The following is a 21,619-nucleotide window of genomic DNA, read 5'->3' on the forward strand; positions in this document are numbered from 1 at the left end:
AAACACGCTGGAGGGAGACCAGGAAGGGGGTGGGGAAGATGAGGCTCCTGCCTTGTCCAGGCCAGAGAAGCAGAGGCCAGGGAACAGAGCATCTCATCATGTCACCTGCCTCCCCCACTGAGAGGGTGGCCTTGGGTAAATCCCTCAGTGGATGCAGTCTCAGGCCGGTGACTGCAGACCAGGTCAGACCCCAGCTCTGCAGCATGAGCCTCTGGGCTGGTCTGCTCCCTCCGGGGCCCTCAGCATCCTCCTCTGTCAAATGAGGGGTTCAATCAGAAGAGATGGTGCAAAAGGGCCCTTCTGTTCCTGCTATCTTGGGCTCTCTGTCCATCCTCTGTCTGATGTCTCTCTGGGGTGGTGCCCCACCATGGTGACAAGTCCAAACCTCGCTCCTTCCTCCCTTCCAGCATCACTTCAGCCGATGAATGCATGAAACACCCACACACCTGGTTTGGGAGAAGGCACTCCAGAATCTGCTGAGGTCCTATTGTGTGATGAGCTGGGTCCTTTACATCATTCGTTTATGTTAATTCTCACAAAAGCCTCTCAGGGAGGGTATCATTATGCCCATTGCACAGATCAGAGAACTAACTGAGAGCTCAGTGGTGCAGCTGCTGCCCAGGTCACACCGCTGCACAGTGCAAACCTGGGGTGGAGTCCAGGTCTGGCCGGCGCCAGGGCTCTGTCCTCCACTGTCTCCAGGAAACGTCCCCGGGAGTCCCTAATCCCCCACATAGTTATCACCAGGGCTCAGTCAGCAGTCTCCTTGTCCCACGGCAGGCACGTGCTGCCCTGGCTCTTTCTGAGTTAAGCCAGGGGCTAAAACGCATTGGTGTAATGCTTATCTGCTGGGGGCTTTCCGGTTTAGGAAGCCCTTTCCTGTCTGTGCCCTCCTCACGACCCTTTGGGGACTCTGCAGGCCCCTCAGCCCTTCTAGCCTGCCGCTCTGCCGCAGTGGAGTCTGCATTAAATATTAACGGGGCAGCTCCTGGCACCACTGTGACGTCAGTTACCGGGCTGCTTGATGAGGGCTGTGGCTGCCTTTCCAAAGTGAAGCAGTGCCCGGAATTCAGCTGGCTCAAATGGCGTCCCAGGGGGCCGGCTGTCGGACTCGGAGAAGATGCCGCTAATGTAAGGCGTGGCAGGAGTCCAGGAGTTTTCCTTCCATCTCCCCTGCTCCCTCGGGGCCCGGCTGGCATCCCGATGCTGGCACGATGCCTTTAGTCATTCGGCAAATATTTATTGAGCACCTGCTGTATGCCGAGCACAGTTCTAGGCTCTGGGGATACAGTCATGAGCGTGATAAGGTCCCTGCATCATGGGGTTCCCCGTCTGGTGGAGGAGAGGGAGAAACAGTCTCAACGCAGAGGGGCAGACCCAGCACTGTGCACCAGAGCAGGTGCCTGGCCCAGCTTGTGGCCGAGGGATCCTTCCAGAGAAAGCTACGTCTATGCTGAACCCAAAGAAGGAGCCCGAGTTAGGTCTGGAAAGAGGAGGGGTGAGTGTTTCAGGAAGAGGGAACAGGATGGGAGCTCAGACCCTGGTTCTACCCCTTCCCAGCCATTTATCTGCAAGCTGGGTTTCCGCTGTACACGGGTGTTATGAGGACCAAACGAAGCCATGGCGAGTGACGGCACAGGGCTTGATTCAGGACAAGAGCTCAGAAATAGCTGTTATGAAAATAGCTCTGTGCCTTCACAGAATTCCTCACCTTGCCATGGAGGCTTACTTTGATTTGGCGAGATGAGAAACTGAGGCTCAGAGGGGTGACATCACAAAGCCCTGGGTAATATTGTGGATGAGACCCCAGGCTGGACACAAGATCCCAGGCTCTGACATGGGCTTTTTGACATTCTCTGGCCATAGGCAACCCAAGCAGTGGCCTCAGCTCAGCGAGACACAGAATACCACAAGAGATCTCAGTGTGAATTCCTCGGCCTTCAACACTCCCCATCTCGGCCTTCTTTGAGGTAAGGCTGCAGCTGTCCAAGGACAAGTCCAGGCCTTGGCTTTGGGGTGGAGCCTGGGCATAGACCTTGTTCTGCTGCTAACCTACTGTGTGACTGTGAGTGAATTTTCTTCCTTCTCTGAGCCTCAGTTCCCCATAGTTAACACTAAAACCAGCTGTCATTGCCTGGGTCTCTGATCCTCCCAAAGAGCTGTGGCAGAGGAATTATTTTTAATTCCATATTAAAGATGAGGAACCAGGCCACATACAAGTGGGGGCTGGATTTGAAGCCAGGCCCATCTGCTGGCAGAGCTGCCTAACAGCCCATCATGCAGTGCTGTCTCTCAGAGAAAGAAAGCCAGCCTGAGTTGTCTCCAAGATCCTTAGTATGAGTCTGTGATTCTGTGAGTTCCATGCTGCCCCCAGGCCTTCAGGGCCCAGTGGTTTCACAGGGAGGGCATTTCAGCTTGGGCTGATTCTCCAACTGTCCCATATAAAGGAGGTAACAGGGGACTTACCTGGTGGCGCAGTGGTTAAGAATCCGCCTGCCAATGCAGGGCACATGGTTTCGAGCCCTGGTCCCAGAAGATCCCACATGTCACAGAGCAACTAAGCCCGTGCGCCAGAACTACTGAGCCTGTGCTCTCAAGCCACAACTACTGAACCCACGTGCCACAACTACTGAAGCCTGCGCGCCTAGAGCTTGTGCTCCACAACAAAGACAAGCCACTGCAATAAGAAGCCCGCACACCACAACGAAGAGTAGCCCCCGCTCGCTGCAGCTAGAGAAAGCCCGTGCGCAGCAACGAAGACCCAATGCAGCCAAAAATGAATGAATAAATAAATAAATAAAATAAAGGCGATAACAGCACTGTCACAGGCTTCTGGCAGGCAGCACCCACTCTCTCCCTCATCCACAACCTCGTTCCTCCCGGCATCAGCCCCGGGAGGGTGGGAGGTTCAACGTGAGCGACACGCCCACTTTACGGATGAGGAAACTGAAGCTCAGAGAGGTGCAGCGACTTGCCCAGGCTATCCCAGCTACTGCAGAAGAGCTGGGATTTGAGGCCGCGTCTGGCAACTCCAGATCTTATACTCCAAGTAACTGCAAGGTGGCCAAATTCAACCGGGAGACTTCCTCCTCCTCCTACTCTCAGCCCCCTCCTAGCCCCTGCAATCTTGCCTCCCTTCCCCTGGCTCTCTCCCCAGTCTTATCTTCCACAAGGCTGCCAGTCAGTTAGCTGTCAGCCAATTTAAAGTGTTTCCCTCCTGGAAGGCCTTGGCCACTCACAAAGAAGGCTCTTGTGGTGGCATTTCTGCAATAGGCACAAGGTGTGATCAGATTCGATTCAGCACTCATGAAGAGGGGCACCCCAGGGCCTCAGATGATGAATGAAATGCAGGCCCTGTCCTCCAGTGTTTACATTTTACGAGGGAAATGCCAACTTCCTTATGAAGTGGGAAGCAGGTAGTATAAGTGACAAAGAGTGACTCTGCCCCTATTAGCTCCAAGACCTTGGGTAAGAGAGCTTCCTTTTCCCCATCTGCTTAAATGGGTACAAGAGGAATTCCTCACCTCACAATTGTCATGAGGATTAAACGAGATCATGGATTAGATGAAATTGCATAGCACAGGGCTTGATGCCTAATACCTGGCCAGGAAACACCAATCCTACCAAAAGAAGTCCGTGCAGGTGGTGGATTCCAGAGTCACAGTGGGAGTGAGCAGAAGGAGAGAGTGCTTCTTGGTGGAGACCTGGGAAAGCTCCTTAGAGGAGGTGAGATTTCAGCTGGGTATTAAAGACTTAGAGTAAGAGGTAGAAGAATGGTAAAGTTGGTAGAAACTTGTGGGCAGGCTCTGTGAGCCTGGTGGCCCTAGGATGTCCAGGAAGTAGATGTTGAGCTTGGAAAGGTGGGCCAGGGCCAGGTCATGAAGGGCCAGGTGGAGGAGCTTGTATCTTTTAGGGGGAAAAGGGTGTCCTTCCTACCTCTGACCCCAGTGGCAGCTCAGGGCTATCTGCAGAGACCAGCCCCCTGGAGTCAGCCTTCTCCTCTGGCTTTGGTGCTGCCAGATCCCTTTGTCTCCTGAGTCAGGGCCAGCCCACCACTGTTGTCTGGAAGAAGACAGAAGGCTGTAGCAATCTGCTTGCCTCCTACTAACATACTGGGGAGGAAAAGCTGTTTTGTAGCATAGTTGCCTGGCAGGGAACCTTGGTGGAAACTCAGCAAACCTCACCCTCACTTCCAAGGTTATGGTTTAAGCAGCAGTTGATGACAGCAGTTGATGTGTGCAGCTCAAAGACTGAAAGGACGTTTTCAGGCGCTCAGAAGGTCAGGGGTGGGCATGGAAAGAATGGTGATGGTGGAGTGGGTCTGGATCTGGGTTCCTGCCCCCTGCTCTCTGCACTGCAGTTGGGCAAGATACTTAACCTCCCTGGGCCTCAGCTTCCACATCTGTAAAGTCGGAACGATAATACCGACATTTCCTTGACCAAGTGGGAGTGCGCTGGCCACCCGCTGCCCGTGGCCTGCTGTGGAGTAGGTCCTGCTACTTTCCTCCACTCCTTGTATGGATGTGGTCCAGACACTGGGCCTGTGAGGCATCCCTGCTTCACCCTCTTGAGCTGCCATGTCATTTACTGAACTTCCAGTGGTGACATACTCTAGACCTTCAGAGCTGGAAAAAAGACAGAACTCTGCCATCCAAGCCAGTGTAGCCTCCCATTTCACAGACAGGAAATCCAAGGCTCAGAGACTGGAAGTCACCGCACTCCAGGCTCTGACCTCCAGCTTTCCCTGGACCACCACAGCCCCTCCCACCTGGGCCGACCAAGTGAGAACCACACAGAAGCTTGAGGCAATTATCCAGATGGTTCCAGCCAAAGGATCTAGAAAATTCTGGCTAAGAAACACAAGTTCCTTGACCATCTGCAGAACTGAAGCAAAAGCCTTTTTCGCCCTCATTTTAACTGCGATTCCATAGGCAACAGCTTCACTTTCTCCCCCAGAGCTGAGCTCCTTTGAACAAGCTGTGTGTGTGTGTAGGGGTGTGTGTGTGCTGAGAACGGGGCTCTGAGCTCTGCCAGCTCACAGATTGCAGCTACCAGGACATTTTCACACTTCTTAATGCCAAAAGCTGCCATGGAAGCCAATCTGCTCCTAAAGCGGGCTTTCAAAGAGTGGCGGGAGGCTCTGGCTGATCCTGAAATCTGTGCGCTCAGGCTGATCTTAGACACAGGGGGTGGAAGTTGGTATCAGTGAAAGGACACTGGGGCCCAGGCAGTTGGCAGAGAGTGGCCGTGAGTGGGAGGCTGCGGGTGACCGCCTTGACCACTGAGTAAGCACCTGACTGTTCTAGGTCTCCCTTTCCATATGATGGGGTTAACAGCCTCTTTCCCAGCGTTGTGAGGATTTGGGGAGCTGGCACAGGGGTGTCAAGTGTCTACCCCCAAGCCAGTCAGACAGCCGGCAATTAACAGCAAGAGCTGCTGCTCCTGGTGGTGGTGCTATCATCACTGGCTTGGAATCAGCCGGCTCACCCGGGCAGCAGGAGGCCTGCATTTGGTGGGGGGAAAAGAAAATCCTATCTGGGTGACACGAATCTGTGGGTGGGTGGCCCCTCCGTCTCAAGCCGGTAACCATGCTGACAGTGTGAATGCCATTTCTTCAGAACAATACCAGAGCTTCTTTGTAACACGTCCCTTGGTGTCCAGACTTCGCAGGGAGCTCAAAGTGTCCCAGGACACCCGAGGAAAAAAGCAGGACGTGCCTTTTCTGGGTCACCTATTCACGGGGCTCTGGCAGAGGGTTCTGGCAACGCTTTGGAAATCCAGTCCTGCGTGAGAAGCAGTCGTTACCACTGGCTCAGGGTGGGGTGCAGCAAGGAATTTTCTACAGTTGTGATGGCTGGTGCAGGCAGGGTGTGAATGTGCTCTTGCGAACCCCAACCCTAAGAAACAGGATGGTCAGTCCCATTTAAAAGGGGCTTCCTGGCGGGGGGCGGTGCAATGAATTGGGCGATTGGGACTGACATGTATACACTGATGTGTATAAAATTGATGACTAATAAGAACCTGCTAAGGACTTCCCTGGTGGCACAGTGGTTAAGAATCCGCCTGCCAATGCAGGGGACACGGGTTTGAGCCCTGGTCAGGGAAGATCCCACATGCTGCGGAGCAACTAAGCCCGTGCGCCACAACTACTGAGCCCGCGTGCCTAGAGCCCCTGCTCCACAACAAGAGAAGCCACCACAATGAGCAGCCCGCGCACCACAACAAAGAGTAGCCCCCGCTCGCCGCAACTAGAGAAAGCCCGCACACAGCAACAAAGACCCAACACAACCAAAAAAAGAAAAAAAAGAAAAAAAGAACCTGCTGTATAAAAAAATAAATTCAAAAATAAAAGGGGCTTCCCCAAGGGTCCTCAGCTGGAAACTGGCAAAGCAAGATTTAGACCTGAGTTCAGATCCTCTTCCCCATCACATCACACACATGTCCTTGGATAGCTGGGGGGAGAGTGTTGCTCTGTTCCCTGAGTGAGACCCTGCCAGGTAAAGATGCAGCGGACTTGGCCCCTGCTCTGGGTACCTGCTTGGAGCTCTGGGGGCCACACAGTGTGTCTGACCTTGATCATCAGCCCCCTTCCCCTGGTTCAGAGGCCCTCTTGGAAATTGTTCAAAAGCTACATTGCTTGATAGGACTTAGAGCCCTGGGAGTAGGTGATAGAGCCCTGGGAGAAGGTGACCTATCCAAGGTGGTCATCCTGGCTTTATTTACAAGACTTTGGGGAGTGGGCAGCTCTCTCCCGAGGGTGAAGGAGATGGACGCTGATACGTGTATAAGCTACAAGAGGGAGACTTGTGTGTGCTTTTTACAATCTGAATGACCCCCAAAGGGGAGTCACACCTTGACCCCTTGTCAGCTCACACGTCACGACATTGTGGGGCCATCAGGCCTAGGAGTCTGACAGAACTGAGCTTGAATCCTGGCTCTGCTGATTACCAACTGTGTGATTTTACTCAAGACATGGAACATCTTCAAGCCAGTTTCCTCATCTGTAAGATGGGAATGGAAATCCTACCTACCTTACAGGGGTATCTTGAGGGAAAAAATATGCCCATCTCTGCAAAGCACCTGGCCCAGTGCTGGCAACGTGGTAGATGTCCCCTTCCGTTCAAGAGTGGGCGTGGATAAGGTCGCCCAGGATAAGGCAGAGGGCCTGGGCAGAGCTCTGAGGAACCCCCGAATTTCCGGGTAGGCTGAGAAGACAAGCTCACACAGGAGACAGAAGAGGAGTGGCTGGAGCAGCAGAGGGGAGCCAGGAGAGTGCAAGGACATGAAAGCTAAGAGGAGAGCCTGTCAAGGAGGGGCGAGCAGTTGTGCCAAGTGCAGCCAAGAGAGCCAGGAAAGTAAGGACTGTGCAGTGACCTTGGATTGGTGGCCACAGTGAGGGCCACCTAGATGGAGGAGTAGGGGTAGAGCCAGAGTACACTGCGCTGAGGTGGGGGTGGTGGGTGGGTGGTGAGGAGGTGGAGACAGTGAAGTTTGGTGAGAAGGAAAGCAAACCTTTATGGGCAAACCAAAGTTGTCCCCCATTTGACATTTATGAATGTCAAAATCAGTTATTTAGAATGCTCCAGTCTACGTGATTTTTACTGTTTTGAAATCAATCTCAGTCCAACATGATCAGAAGTTAGAAGGGCTCTAATCCCTCTAAGGGTTGGAAGGAACTGTGGAGGTCCCCCCAGTGCTGGCCCTCCTCCCACCTCTCACGGGAACCTGTCATCAGGCTCACGGTGGATGATAAGTTATTATCTACCACGCTCTTTAACGATATTCACTAGGGGAAAGATCAGCCTGGTTTGTTAACCTCGATTCCATTTGTAGTTAGCAAAGGTGAATCCTCAAAGCATGGAGAAGGCTGGGGTGGGGGTTTCCTCCCAAACGCTGTGTCATGGGTACTGAGGTCCTCACTGTAGCATCACAGCAGGTAGAAGGCGGCCCAGGAGGCAGGAGACCTAGTATGGAGGTCCCACTCTGCTGGGAGTCAGCCTCTCCTCCCCCTGATACCTCACTCTCCCCTTATGCAAGATAAGGGGTTGGACAGTGGTGAGTCTAAGGGTCCTGCCAGCTCTGACATTCCAGGATTTCTTCTATTCTACAGTGCTTTAAACAGTCCTTCAAGTCCAGTTCTCCAGATGGTGAAACTGAGGTCCAGAAAAGGTCCAGTCTCCAGTCCCTCCCTCTCCCTTCTAATGCATCTAACTCTGTGGAGCAAGATTCTAGGCCTGAAATATGGCTTCCATGCCTCTGGTGGTTCCTGATTACCTAAGGATAAAGCCTTAAATCTTCAGCCTGGCACTGAAAACATTCCATGATCTTGTTCTACCCCACCTCATGTCCCACTGCCAGGCCTCTCTCCTCCTCATTTTGTTTCTATCCTCAGTACCAAGCCCTCACCCTTGCTGGACCCCCCTCCCTAATACCTTTTCCCTGACTCTCACCTCCTTCAAGGTCCAGCTTACCTGCTCTTCGGTTTTTAGACCTCCGCTTCTCAGAGGCAGGGGCTGTATCTTACTTATTCTGTGGCTACTCCTTCCCCCAGTGCCGAGCATGCAGTAGGTGCTCAATAAAATGCTCAGAGAGCATAAGGCCCCTTCGCCTGCACTCTCCTTGGCATGTTGTACTAAGTCTGGCCATGCTTTAGTGATTGGGATTTTCCTCCCTTGTTCGGGACCCAGACCAGCGCCTGGCACCAGGGGTCCTCAGCATGGAACGCCAGGACTGGGTTCAGTGACCAGCTGGTCCACTCTCCTCTTTGCCACAGGAGGAACCTGCCACCACTTACAGGCTGTGTAACCTTGAGCAAGTCACTAGTCTGGCTTTGACAGATGGGGAGGCCAGCAGGGCCCACCAGGGGTGGAGGGTTGTGAGCATTAAATAGGATCATACCTGGAAAGGCCTATAGCACCGGGCCAGCTCCTAGCAAGTGTGTGGTGACTCCTACCCGTCCCAGCGGGGCCACTCAGTCTCTCCTCCTGTGGAGGGCACAGTCTGCACAAGGCCACTTCCCAGGACGTGGACGCAGTGAGTGAATGTACGTGGGGCTGTCCCCAAAGGCCGGACCTCATCCTGCCCGGCCAGTGCTGACCGAAGCTCAGGGTGTGGCCCCCAGAAACCCAACGGCCAGGCTGGGCGGGGGGCGGGTCCGGGGCACGTCCGTCCCTCGGGCACGCGGCCTCCTGGCTTCCCCAAGCCCTAGGTTTATTTGCTTTTGGGGCCCTTCTCAAGCCAGACCTCTAACCTGGACTCAGACACGCCTTTCCAGATGGGGTCGTGACAGTGCGCTGACTGCACGGCTGCCATCACCGAGACCCCACCCCCGCTCCGCCGTCCCAAACCCAGTCCTCCCCTCTCCCACCTCCACCTCTGCGGCGGTAAAATGCAGCACTCGCTAGGCGCCTGCGCGGCTCTGGGGCGGGGCGGTGGCCTCAGCTATTTATAGAAGGTGACGTCACCTTGAAATAGACCGTTAGGGCTGGCCCGCCCTTCCCCCTCCCACTCGCGCAGCTCCGCGCCGCCCGGCCCGGCAGCTCCCACTGCGCAGGCGTCCTCTCCTGCTCCCATCCCCCCGCGCGGCCGCCTGTCCTCCCTAGGCGGCGTCAGCGGCGCGAGCCACAGCGCGCGGGGCGAGCCAGCGAGAGGGCGAGCGGCGGTACCTGCTGCCTGCATCCTCGGCCGGCCGGCGAGCCAGTGCGCGTGCGCGGCGGCGGCCTCCCCTGCGACCGGAGAAGACGAGCGGGCGAGCTAGCGGAGCGGGGCGCGAGGCGAGGCAGGGCTCAGCGACATGGGGGACCGCGAGCAGCTCCTTCAGCGGGCGCGGTTGGCCGAGCAGGCGGAGCGCTACGACGACATGGCCTCCGCCATGAAGGCGGTGAGCGCGCCGGGAGCCCGGGCGGCCGGCCGGGGGCCCGGCGCAGGGTAGGGGTGGGCAGCCGGGCGGTGGCCCCCTCCGGGCCAGGGGCAACCCCGCCGCCCCACTGGGCGCGGCCGCCCGCTCTCAGCCTGCTCTTCCCGCGCCCCGCCATTTCCTGCGGCCGGGCCGGGGGGGTGTCCAGGGAGGGGGCGCTGCGGGGACCCCGCGGGTGGGCGGGGGTCGCGGCATCCCAGCTCGGAGCCGCGTGTGGGGGAGGGTGCTCGAGGGAGGGTGAGGGAGCCGCATTCCTCCTCCTGGACCGTTCTGCCAGGCTGGGTCACCCCTTCTCGCCTTCCTCCACACACCCCAACTTGTAATAAAGAATCACCTAGTGAGTGGCGCCCTGTCTCTCCTGGTTTTCGCTGCCACGACCTGAAATCGGTGTAATGTCGATCCGCTTTTGCTCTGCTCGCCGGCATCGTTCTGGGGTCCGCTTTGTGTGCGGAGACCCCCCATCCTGAAGTCCGACGAGGACGCGGGCGGGAGCGCGGCTGGCGTGGGGCCCCCTCCCAGGTTGGATGTTGCGCCCATCTGCCCGGAGACTAAAACGGGTCCTGACGCCTGGGGGAGCCGAGCCCTTGTGCCTTTGCCTTCCCGAGACCCCCGGAGACTCGTCTGCAGCTCCATTTCCGGGGAAGGAGTCGCGGCCGGCCACACCCTGGCCAATGCGGTGGATTAGATACCACCTGCGTGTCTGAGACCTAGAGTTCCGGTGACCCTCCCACTGTCCCTGTCTCCTCACAGTAGTTCACGTTTTATCTTAATGAACATTACTTATCTCTGCGTCAAGGTCACAGAGGGGTAGAGCCACAACTGCGGCCGCCAACGTGCCATGTTCACCCAGTGCACAACCTCCTGAGACGTGGGAGGATCCGCCGGGGCCCCACCCTAGACCTACGGACTCAGAAACTCGCGGGGGTGGGACTCAGATCTGCACTTGAACCAGCCCTCATGGCAAGTGCTATTGGGTTTAAGTTCAAGAATTACTGCCCTGGGTTATATAGCTCATTTGCCTTTCGTAGGGCCTTGGGAGGGGATTTCCTAGAGAAAAAACTACAAATATCGAGGCTCCGTAAAATTTCAGAGTCATGTGAAAAAATCCTTTTAAAGCTTTTGATATTAATATATGAAACATGTTGTTGAGGTCCGTGTTTAGGATTAAGCAGGTAAGAAGTGTCATCTTTTCCATGTCGTTCACGTCACACGTTGAACCAGGTGTTTGGAAACCACCACCACCCATTTGTTGATTCATTGGTGATGCGGAGTTGATCATGGTGTTGTGGGCCAGGTAGGAGCTTTTCATCCAGACCAGGGACGATTTAGGTTTGGGACCTGAAGTCTGTGTAATTCTGGGGGTCTTATAAGAAAAAAAAAAGTAGGGTATATGAGTTTAGCAAATTTTACAGAAACAGGACTGACTGAGTGCATTTCCTTGGAAGAGGTCCTGAGCTTAATCTTCTTTGGGATGAAGCCACTTCTGTCCACACAGCAAGTGACACTTAAGTGCGCCTCTTCTCCCCAGTCGCCGAGTGGAACTGGGATTGTGCGGGTTGAGGCCGCTCTCTGGACATGTTAGCTAGGCCCTCGCCTATCCTGCAAGTGGGACTTGAAGGCCGCAGTTTTAGGAGCCTTTTGGGGAATAAAGAAGGGATGGGGCTGGAAGCAAAGTGAATTGAGGCTAAGGGAAAATGACTAGAAGGTAGTTCTGGAGCTATAGGAAACCCGAGGCAACTTGAAATTGGAAGTAAGGAAAGAATGCAGAGATGTAACCGAATGGAATACAGCTTGTGGAGAGAAAATAATTGGTTTTCTGGTCTTCGAAAGCAGGCTTGAAAAATGCTTTCCTGCAGCTACCTACTTGTGTACACAGATTTTCTCTGAGACATTAAGGTAGGATTTTGCAAACTAATGGACCCTTTCATGTATTGGGAATATGTAATATCTGTATCTGGGATGATTGATGGGTTGGATAGGCCATTGAAAATTCAGTGCATACTCTAATTATGTCACTTCAGAACTGTGATAAACATTCCCTCAAGGTAACTCCTATTTAAAAATAAGAACTTTTTTGGTCAGTATGTCTGTTTCTTCTATTAAAGAATTTTTTTTTTTGCTCATCTAAATTAATGGAATATATTTATTGGAAAGGACTTGGCAAGGGTCAGTGGAAAACTGTTTCTCATGTTTTACCTGTTAAGTTGATGTTTGTACGTTAAATTCTTAATGTTATTGAGAAGACTCAGTCCCTATTTCATTAATATCATAGACCTAAAATATAGCTTTTGGAAAGAGTTGGAATTCTGATAACCCTCTGGGGTTGTGTGGGTTTTCTTCAGGGCAGGTAAGTAGGCTTCTCTACCGCACCTGAGTGAGGGGATGTTCTGATGCCTCCACTCTGTGACCTTGAAGCTCACATCTCTTGTCTTCTGGTCCTCTGAAGTGTGAAAGTTGTAATGTTGGTGTTACTATCAAGTGGGCTTTCAGCTTTCATTCTTCTAACTTGTTTTCTGTTTCCTTTATAATTTAAATGGTAGCTAATAACATTGCCTGCCTGTAATGACTGATGTTCCGTATGCTACCAGCGTCACCTGGAGGATGCTGTCAGTAAGGCTTTAAGAAATCACGCATGTTGGAAACAAAGGTGTTGGTTCACATCAGTTGAGAACTGCAGTTCCCTGCCTCTCCTCCTAATTTGAAGAGGCAAGAAATGTTTTTGAAGTGAAGTAAAGACGTTTCTTCCAGCTCTCCCCCATCTCGTACCTTGTCCCTTAAGTAGAAAGAAACACTGTGAAAGATTCTCAAACCCAAGTCCTTTCTAGACCAGGCTTGGAATGCCCTTATACAATTCATAACCTCTATAAAATGAGTACAGTACCATCTTATGAGAACAATGAGATAAACCCATAAAGTGGCATAAAAATATTTGTGCATAATACTAAGTGATTCTACTAACCAGATAGATTTCTAGTGAATATTCATGGACAGACATAATTCAGTCATGTCACTTATTGCCCTTAGTCATCGTTTATATTAAAACATAGGGGCAATCATGAAGTTTTAAAATGTCAAAATTGTTTGGTATGGCATGGTGTGTTTTAACATCGATTACAAAATTGACAAAGGACGGGAGAAATATGTCTGAAGGACTTGAAGAATATCTGTAGCAATCTTTTTTTTTTTTTTTTCTTTTTGCGGTATGCGGGCCTCTCACTGTTGTGGCCTCCCCCGTTGCGGAGCACAGGCTCCGGATGCGCAGGCCCAGCGGCCATGGCTCACGGGCCCAGCCGCTCCGCGGCATATGGGATCCTCCCAGACCGGGGCACGAACCCGTATCCCCTGCATCGGCAGGCGGACTCTCAACCACTTGCGCCACCAGGGAGGCCCTATCTGTAGCAATCTTAAGTGCAGGCAACAAAGCTGCAGCTTAAGGAAATGGGTCGGAGGGGAAGAGGTCCAACCAGTGGCCAGAGGCTGTTATTCCAACAACTGTGAGATCCTGGGAAGTGGGGAAGTGAGCAGGTGGTATGTAAAAGGAGAGCACAGCTGAGTGGCCCAGGGTGAGACCTAACCCGTGTTGCAGTTATTGAAACTAAGGATGATTTTGAGGTGTACCAGAATTGTGGTTAGTGTGACATCTTAAAGCCACATTGGTACTACCGTTTGAAATCTATGTAAAATAGCAAGTCGTGTTTCCCATGTAAGTATCGCTTTGTCACGTATTGACTGAGGAAGGAAGAAGTCTCTGCATTATTCTTGCAATATTCTCAGTTAAAAGACACTTCAGTTGGTGAACAGTTCACATAGCTTTGCTGCACTCACGTGGGAGTTGTGGTCCCCATCTGGATTTGGGGTTGCTGCATTATCCCTGGAAGAGCTCCCACAGTCAAGGACCTCACTACTCCCTTAAGGAAACCAAAAATGTATTTTTCTCATCGTTGTCTGGAATTTAATATTAGTGGTAGACTGCAGTGTCACACTTTTCCAGAAAAACGGTTTGGGAGGGGATACGCCAGATGTGTTTTCCATGTTACAATTCATCAAGTTTATGAAATTTATCATTTTACCTATCAGGCAGTTAGTAAATAGTAGCTTTTATTCCATGTGTACATTTTCATTTAATCTTGAGAACAACTCTGGATGGATCCTGTTATTAACTCCATTTTACAAATGAGATTTGAAGAGATTAATTTTCTCAAGGTCGAGTTGTAAAGGGAAGATTTGAACTCTCAAATATAGAGCTCTCACTTTAACCACTGTGACAATGCCCCATGAGGCTAAGGAATCATATTTCTTTCTAGTATACTTTCTGGTCTATTAGCCATTGTCATCATTGGTGACTAAGTTCCAAGCCATTAACATAAGTGGGCTTACTGAACAAATAATTCCCTCTATTAGATGTAAGTCATTTTTGCCAAGTTTGATTAAAAACAGAATCTACCACTTACGGTTCTTAGCTGCAGCAGGGAAGCATGAAAGGCAGACTCATCTGGATTGTGCTGTTCTCTTGAAGACCAGTTTTTTTTGCTTAAGAAGCAAAGTATTAATTGAATTTGAGTTCTTGCTATGAATTGAGAAGTGCAAGACTATGTTACATTATAGTTGTGGTGTTTTAGGAAATTGTTTCTCCATATTGCTTTTAGTATATTTTGTAAGCCTAGAGGCCCCCAAATTTCAGTGTCTAGGTTGTTGCTGAGATGCTCCCAAGTGTACGGGTTGAGGCTGCCCCTCCCACTCCTCGCCGCAGTGGCATCCCCTCCTTGGTGGTGGGTGTTGGCACTTCCCTGTGATCGCAACTGGCACAGCTTCTGAAGCCTTCGGTCCTGGTGCCCCGGGGCAGTAGGGTAGAGTGACGCTGTTCAGATGGGGTTGTATATAATGCCTGCCAAGACCTGTGAAAATGTTTACTTGTGTTTAGAGCAAGACAAAGGTGGTCTCTTAACGATACAAAGGGAGCTATTTTGACCCATGTTAAGCTTAGAGTGAATATTCATAACCTGAACTCACCTGCTCTGAGCTTGAAGCTGGCCCCTCTCCCAGCCTTGCAGAACTGCGGCCTCGCCCTGGTTTAGACAGAGGGCAGTCTTTGCAGGCTTGGGCAAGTGGTGACCAATGGCAGGTGCTTTGCCAGCTAGGGTACAGGCAGAATCCTCACTTTCGGGGCATTAACTTGGGAAACAATCAGCCAAAAAAGCTTTCATCCCTCAAGCTCACTTTTTTTTAAAAAAAATATATACAGGGTTCTGCCAAAGAAGCTTAAAGATTTTATGATGTGGTTATGTTTGCATAATTATTCATGAGGATTGTTTTTTTCTGTTATAAGCTCTGATATGAAAAGCAAGCTTGCTGGTAGCATGTGGATGTGGGTAGCTATAAAGTTCAGGGTGATGGCTGTGTGTGTGTATAGCTGTGAAGGATGAGAGCGCCGTTCAGGAGGAGCCGCATCAACCCCAACTTGAGCAGCATGGCTTGGCAGCTCAGGGGTCATGTTTTTTTGTTTGCTCAGTGTTCCTTCTGAGGTTGGATGTTTCCCAGATTGAGAACTTTAAGTTTTCCCAAATAGTCCCTGGGCTGTTTTTGGCAGCGGGTCTATTTTTACTCACAAACACATAGTTTATTGCCTTGTGAGTTAGTGGGAGGAGGCTCTTAGGGATTTTTGAGTAAGCCAGTGGTGTCATAGGAAGATAAATGAATTCATAGCCGACCAGGTTGTTCGTGACTTTCAGAAGTGCTGTGTAGTCCAGAGCAGAGAAAATGGGTGAAAGGAGTTGCTGCAGCCATAGGCTGTGTGGTGAGGACGTACATGAGCAGAATGGCTGGCAGGGGGTCCAGTCCTCAAAGGAGATGAGAGGAGAGCCTTCCTGAATGGGAAGGGTCCATCAATTTAAGGTTTTCAGGAAGCCTGTAAGTAGGGTTACCTGGGCTGGGGAGGTGGGCGGGAGAACAAGGCAGGAGAGTGGCTGCAAGCAGAGGTGGTGGAACCCCTTGCAGCTGGTATAGCCACGTGAAGATATAATGTCTGGGGTGGCCGCACTGGGCGCAGCTGGTGTGCACCAGAAACGAGAGTGTTGAAACTGGCGTTGGAGTAGAAAGAATGTTGAGAACCTTTGTCTAGTTCTCTTCTGTCTCGAGAAATCCGTGTCTAGTCTTTGTTCCTTATTAGAAACCATTTGGAAACTTGTGATTGTTGAGATGCAGTAAATCGTCTCCGTAGACTCCGCAGGTGGCCATCCCGCTGGTTTAGTCTTAGGGTGGTTGGGACCCGTTCCTGCTTTCCTTTCCCTACACTGTTTGCCTCCCAGTGTCTGCGCCTCTTAGTAGGTGATGAGACTTCTCTTGAAGTCTCCTGGCTCCCGTATTTTGGAATTTGAAGTGTTGGGAACTCGTGCTAACTAACATTAGCGAAGGTTATTTGCAGTAAGTATCACCAGCCAAGACTGGCTGTAAATCTTGTTTTAATAGGCCATCTGATTTTACTTCAGTCCGTAATTTTCCAATCTGGGGAAAACTCCCAATTTTCTTTAGTTATCCGATCAAGTAATAAAACTGTCTTCCTCCCATAAGTTTCCTTTTGTTAACCGAGCTGTAATCCAGGAGTATTAAAACACACTATATTTAAACGTATCCAGTTATTTCCTAGTTAGGCCCTGGCTGGGGTTCTGAGAACAATGCTTGTGTAGCCGTTAGTCACACTCAGCTGATGCCGATAGTGATTCATTCAGACTGGCAGGCGACCAGGTGATCGTTACATAAACACTGACGCTACTAGTCAATGATTTTTCTTGTGAAGGTGTCATAAATATTGCCCAGTAGCCTTTTTTGGCATTTTATTCCTGATGGAGAAGGGATCCTCGGATTTCTGGAACCCACAGATACACCCACATTTATGTTGATATTCAATAGTATTGACCTCAAGCCTTACCACACCTGTTATAGTTGCTCAGGAAAAATGGAATCCTAGGATTTCAGAGCTGAAGAAGTCCTTGGAGACTGTTTGGGCTGGTCCCCCTTATTTGACTTTTGATGCCCAGATAAACTGTGTTCTGTTGAAGGTCACACAGCTAGCTCAGGCTAAACTCCAGATGTCTTAAGATTTTTTTTGAGTAATGATACCACCCCTTGTGCAAACACTGTGTGATATATAAATATTTCAAATATGCACTCAATTTTAATGATGTGCTCTGGGGACATACTTTGAGGTGTCTTTGCAGTAGTCCAACAAAAGCAGCTTTACTGGTCGCAGGATGAAGTATATAGTGGCTCCTTATGGATGTCATTTGCATTTTAACATCAAGTGGCCTTAGTTGGATTTACTTATTGGAAGATCTGAGGAGCTTTTCAAATTCTTTTCTTGCCTCATGTTTTGTTTTTACTGAATATTGGCCTAGAAAAGTGTCATGCTAAAGGACTCAAGCATTCTGAGATTTGTCATAGTATTTGAGATGGAATTTTGATTTATAAGGGTTGCTTCCTTAAAAGGCCAAATTATCAGAAAAATATCTACAATGTCTCTTTATATTTTTAGTAAGGAAGTGTGTTTAAAGGCACTCCCTGGAGGAGAAAACCAGTGGGGTTACAGGTCTTGAGGGGAGCGTGGATTGTGGATTAGTAGAGAGGAGGGGATTGCCCCAGACCAGCGTGGAGACCTTCCTGTCTTTGTGGGGAGGAATGAGGGAGGAGCCGGGCTTGCAGGCAGCCGTCCTGGGGAATGTCAGGGGCAGCTTGTAGCTGAAGACCACACTGAAGGAGGAAGTGGGTTGGGTTGATTGACTAGGCAAAGAGGGAGAGGCCATCCCTGGCTAATGATTTGCAGCAGAAGAGTAGGGGTTCTGGGGACAGGGAAATGGGGAAGTTAGAAGAGGGAGCTGGTATTTTTATTTTGTCTGGGATTTGTTGAGGAGGGAGGTGGTGGTAGACAGTTGCGTGTTTCACTTTTAAGAATTTGGCACAAGTTTTCTAATTTTGCACATTTAATGATTACATTTGTTGCTTATGTTCTTGAACTACTAATTTTTCAAATAGACCTATCATCCTTTTTAATTCATTTCTTTTAAACTTCTGATTCTCTACTGCTCAGTCTTCTTAATCCATGGTAAGCATGTCTGTTTTATTATGTTGTTAATAAGTTTCTCCATCAGACTTGGCTGTTCCCTTCCATTGGAGCAAGTTCTGTCCTTATAGTTTGATTTAAGTAATGCCTTTTTGTTGAGTTTTGTGGTTTTCTAAGTGCTCTTCTTTTTTCTTTTTCTGTTTTTAAAATTAAAGACCCGGGCTTCCCTGGTGGTGCAATGGTTGAGGGTCCACCTGCCGATGCAGGGGACACGGGTTCGTGCCCCGGTCCGGGAAGATCCCACATGCCGCAGAGCGGCTGGGCCCATGAGCCATGGCTGCTGGGCCTGCGCGTCCAGAGCCTGTGCTCCGCAACGGGAGAGGCCACAACAGTGAGAGGCCCGCGTACCACAAAAAAAAAAAAAAAAAAAAAATTAAAGGCCTTTCCCACTAGGTCACATAGTTGAGGAATCCCCCCACTTTATAGAAGATACAGGCCAATTTAGTGTGTTAGTGGCTTTGCTGGGGCCCAGAGTTTTCTGATTCTAAGTCTGTATTAGTTTCCTAGGACCACCAAACAAAGCCACCACAAACTGGATGGCTTACAACAAGAGAGATGTATTTTATCACAGTTTGGAAGGCTAGAGTCTGAGATCAAGGTGTCGGCAGGGCTGTGCTCCCTCTGAAGGCTCCAGGGGAAAATGCTCCCTTGCCCCTCCTCGTTTCTGGTAGCTCCTGGTAATCCTTGTAATCCTTGGCCTTTGTAGACACATCACTCCAGTCTCTGCCTCCATCATCACATGGCACTGGCTTTCGTCTCCAGATCTCCCTTTTTCTTATAAGGACACCAGTCATTGGATTTAGGATCCACCTTATGCAGTATGACCTCATCTTGACTTGATGACACCTGCAATGACCCTGTTTCCAAATAAGGGCACGTTGACAGGTACCAGGGGTTAGGACTTCAACATGACTTTTTGGTGGTACAGCTCAGCACAGCAAAGTCCAGTGCTCCTTCTACTGATGACACAGCTGGCTCACTTGCAGTTGGCATCATGAAGAATTTGAAATTTAACGTTTCCACTTAAAATAATTGGTGCTTCCATCCTTGATGGGCAGTCAGGGTTTCCTGTCAGGTAGGAGTAAAGCTTGCTGCTGAGTAGTTATGCCTCCTTTCAGCAGAGGATGGGGACACTTTACTGTCACTAATGCATCCGTTTTGGGTTGGAGGAGGGCTGGGTTTACCGGTGGGGTTCCATGTGTAACCAGGGTGAAACTCTGGCCACTAGATCTGTGTGGTGTTTGAGCTCATCTGGGAAGCTCTTCTTTGTTAATAAGTGTTTGAGGGAGGTGTGATTGGTTCTTTCTAGAATACAAAGCTGGAAGTAGACTTCCAGTCTGTGATAACCTTTGAACATTTGACAAAGGAATTGTATGATTTTACTGTGAGAATATCTTACGCAGAGTAGCTGAGCCTCAGGGCTTTTCCCCACTACCTCCTTGTGTACCAGCACCTCACAAACTTCCATCAACATCTTTATTCCCACACCTCCGCCAAGGTGAAGGCGGCATCTTAGAAGGCCTAAATTATGACGTTTTCAGTCCTTATCACTAATATTTTGAGTTAATATCTATCTCTTCTGTTAGACTGCAGTCTCCCTTCAGATAGGATCCTTGTCCAGTTGGTTTTTCTTGAGTGGCTTGTCCGTAATCCTGTTTTTGAGGAGGGTTGTTGACTGGGTTGAAGGGAAGATCTCTCTCCAGGGTTTTCAGACTCGGGTCTCAGTGTTTATCTTTTGGGGATGTTGCAGGTGACTGAGCTCAACGAACCTCTCTCCAATGAAGACCGAAACCTCCTCTCCGTGGCCTACAAGAATGTGGTCGGTGCCCGGCGGTCTTCCTGGAGGGTCATCAGCAGCATCGAGCAGAAAACCACGGCTGATGGGAATGAGAAGAAGCTGGAGAAGGTTAAGGCTTACCGGGAGAAGATCGAGAAGGAGCTGGAAACAGTGTGCAATGACGTGCTGGCCCTGCTGGACAAGTTCCTCATCAAGAACTGCAATGACTTCCAGTATGAGAGCAAGGTCTTCTACCTGAAGATGAAGGGCGACTACTATCGCTACCTAGCAGAGGTGGCTTCTGGCGAGAAGAAAAACAGTGTGGTCGAAGCTTCGGAGGCAGCCTACAAGGAAGCCTTCGAAATCAGCAAGGAGCACATGCAGCCAACACACCCCATCCGGCTGGGCCTGGCCCTCAACTTCTCCGTGTTCTACTACGAGATCCAGAATGCGCCCGAGCAGGCCTGCCTCTTAGCCAAACAAGCCTTCGATGACGCCATAGCCGAGCTGGACACACTAAACGAGGATTCCTATAAGGACTCCACGCTCATCATGCAGCTGCTGCGAGACAACCTCACCCTCTGGACGAGCGACCAGCAGGACGAGGAAGCCGGAGAAGGCAACTGAGCGCCTCGGCCCACCCCCGCCCCCACCCCATCACCACCGGTCCTTCCTCACCACAGTCACTAAGTATCTAGTGCTAAACCTATCTGTATGGCAGCACAGCTACTCAGATCTGCTCTCTGCCCCCGGGAAGCAGTTCCAGATAAATTTATGGGCATTGCTGGACTGATGGTTGCTTTGAGCCCACGGGAGCTCCCTTTCTGAATTGTGCAGACAGGTGCATTCTGAAGGAGGCATTTTCCTATGCCTGCTGATCTAGGTGAAGTGCAGGCGAAAGCCTCGGGAAAGTTAGGAGAATTAACCACACAGGCTACAGTTGGTATTTAAATGGTCCACTTAAAACCAGCTGCTAGTGTTTTGTTAAAGCAGTACATCTGTGCATGCAAAAGTGAATTCACCCCTCCCACCTCTTTCTTAGCTAATGGAAAACTGTTAAGGGAAGCTGATATGAGAGACCACTTGCTCCATTCCATCAGCTTAATAATAAACTTTAACGTGAGGTTTCAGTAGCGCCTTGTTTGCCTCTTTAAATTATGATGTGCACAAACCTTCTTTTCAATGCAATGCATCTAAAGTTTTGATACCTGTAACTTTTTGTTTTGGTTGCGACTGTTTAAGAATCATGGATTTATTTTTTTGTAACTATTTGGCTATTGTCCTTGTGTATCCTGACAGCGCCATGTGTGTCAGCCCATGTCAATCAAGATGGGTAATTATGAAATGCCAGACTTCTAAATTAAATGTTTTGGAATTCAGTGGGTAAATAAATGCTGCTTTGGGGATATTATCTCTGTGTGTATGGTCTTTGTTTTTCCTGCTCTCAAGGAGCCCTATCATGGCTCACCGCTTTGAATCCTGGTTTGATCTCTCAAACCCTGAAGCATTTCTGGAATAGCAAGTCTTGGTGCCCCCTGATTCCATCACACGTTTTGCAGTGTACACAAAAGACTCATGAATTGTAAATAGTTTTGTGTGAACCCAGCTAACAGCCTCTCTGATCCCCTCTTCCTGTTGCTGGTACCTGTACGGGAGGAGCTGAGCAGACCCCAGTGCCGTGTTCCATGGCACAGCCCCTCTGGAAGGTGTGTGTGTGTCTGACTTTGAGGGTGTAGCTCCACTCAGCCTACTGGAACATTGGTTGCTGTGTATCACTCAAAGTAGGTACATGTTCTCAGTTTTTCTTAATACT

General features: G+C 50.3%; 1 protein-coding gene across 1 annotated transcript; it reads left to right on the forward strand.

The window, feature by feature from the left end:
- Nucleotides 1–9,608: 9,608 nt before the first annotated feature.
- YWHAH (tyrosine 3-monooxygenase/tryptophan 5-monooxygenase activation protein eta) lies at nucleotides 9,609–21,217 on the forward strand. The gene is made up of 2 exons (XM_082640516.1): nucleotides 9,609–9,880; nucleotides 19,780–21,217. Exons 1-2 carry the CDS (start codon nucleotides 9,794–9,796, stop codon nucleotides 20,431–20,433), a joined length of 741 nt encoding a protein of 246 aa, XP_082496642.1. The 5' UTR covers nucleotides 9,609–9,793; the 3' UTR covers nucleotides 20,434–21,217.
- Nucleotides 21,218–21,619: the final 402 nt, after the last annotated feature.

Source organism: Mesoplodon mirus (assembly GCF_964341445.2).
Source record: "Mesoplodon mirus genome assembly, chromosome: 13".
NCBI lineage: Eukaryota > Metazoa > Chordata > Mammalia > Artiodactyla > Ziphiidae > Mesoplodon > Mesoplodon mirus.